This window comes from Charadrius vociferus, unplaced genomic scaffold (genome assembly GCF_000708025.1).
Source record: "Charadrius vociferus isolate BGI_N301 unplaced genomic scaffold, ASM70802v2 scaffold1487, whole genome shotgun sequence".
Classification (NCBI taxonomy): domain Eukaryota; kingdom Metazoa; phylum Chordata; class Aves; order Charadriiformes; family Charadriidae; genus Charadrius; species Charadrius vociferus.
The window spans coordinates 22,187-23,601 of NW_009649222.1; the positions used below are offsets into that span (position 1 = coordinate 22,187).

At 58.8% G+C, this 1,415-nt stretch overlaps 1 protein-coding gene across 1 annotated transcript in view; it reads left to right on the forward strand.

Moving 5' to 3' along the window:
• Window positions 1-97, forward strand: part of PIAS3 (protein inhibitor of activated STAT, 3) — a 14,423-nt gene extending 14,326 nt beyond the window's left edge. Inside the window, 1 exon segment of the mRNA XM_009888994.1 lies at window positions 7-97. Coding sequence (XP_009887296.1) covers window positions 7-97 — 91 coding nt within the window.
• Window positions 98-1,415: the final 1,318 nt, after the last annotated feature.

Sequence of the window (1,415 nt, forward strand, 5' to 3'; positions counted from 1 at the left end):
CACCAGTGCCCTGCGAGAGAGCCACGGCCACAACGGCACAATAAGTAGCACCGCGGCGCTGCCGGGCTGCCGACCAGACATCATTTCCCTGGACTAAGCCCACGCCGTTGGCCATTATTCCCTCTACCAGGGGTGGGAGACAAGGGCAGATTTCCCGTAGGATTGGTTTCCCTGTCCGGGGCTGGAAGGACCCGACCGAGAGCCGTTGGGTTGCGTCTCTCCTCGCTTTGTGAGGCCCCCAACGGCGCCGGTGCCCCCAGGCCTTGCGCCGGGGGTTTCCGCTCCTCCTCTGTTCGGAAGGACGCGTCCCACGGCCGGGTCCGTGCCCGCAGGCGCTCCCCGGGCGCGCGGGGATGTGGGCTGCGGAGCGCCCGTTTCCGAGGGGTGACCAAACCCCCTGACTTGAACCAATTTTCAACCCGTTTATATTATGTGGGATTCCGCTACGGATAGCGAAGAGGGGAGGAGGACAACGCGGCCGCCCAGAGCAGTGCGTCCTGCGCTCTCCCCGCTGAGCCCCGTGGGTCCTCCCGGATGAGGCCAGGGCCACCCCCGACCCCCCCGGGAAATTATTCCTCATTTCTCCTGGAAGGCGGCAGCGGGGGGAGCACGGAGGCGCGTGGGGCTGCGTTGGAGGCGGAGGAGGAGGAGGAGGATGGGGTGAAGTGAGGGACCCGGGAGGAGGCGGCGCGGGTGCGCTGACCACGCTGCTGCCTCCTGCCCGTCCCTCTGGTAACAGCGCTGTCTCGCTTGTAATTATGATGTATTTTTAAAAAAAAAATAATGTAGATTTCTTTCCCTCCTTTTAAATATTTCCAGCGCAGACCTGTACAGAGAACAAATAGATGATCTATATTTTCAGTCGCAGCTTTTGTACATACAAAACTCCAAAGACTTCCCCGTTTCTGCGTCTACGCGAGGACTAAGTGAAGGTTGCGTCGTTTCTGGGGACGGCGCATCACCCATTGCACAAATTATTTATGTATTTAAACGTATACTTTAGTTCGTAACCTCTACAGCGACGCACCTGCTGCTTTGTGAGTGTCCAAACCGGTTCGCTCCCTCCTGCCAAGCTCATCTCCCAGTTCCTACAGCGACCGGCACGGGGCCGCGGGGCGCTCGTGGAGAGGGATCACATGTAGCAATTTATTATTTTTTTTTTAGCACCTTTTTTAACTGCTCTTTCCCCAAAATTCAGAGCGGCGGTCGGGCCGGGGAGCAGCGCGCAGTATTCTGCTTGGACGGTTTCCTATTTCTTGTATCGTAACCGCAGTAAAACGCTTTGATGCAATAAAAGTGTTGAAGCCTGAGGATGTGCCGGGGCCTGCGGTGCGCGTGGAGCCGGTCCTGCTGCCGCCGCTGCCACTGCGGGGTGAGAAGCAGGAGGTGGGGACACCCAGGAAAGGGCCGGGACA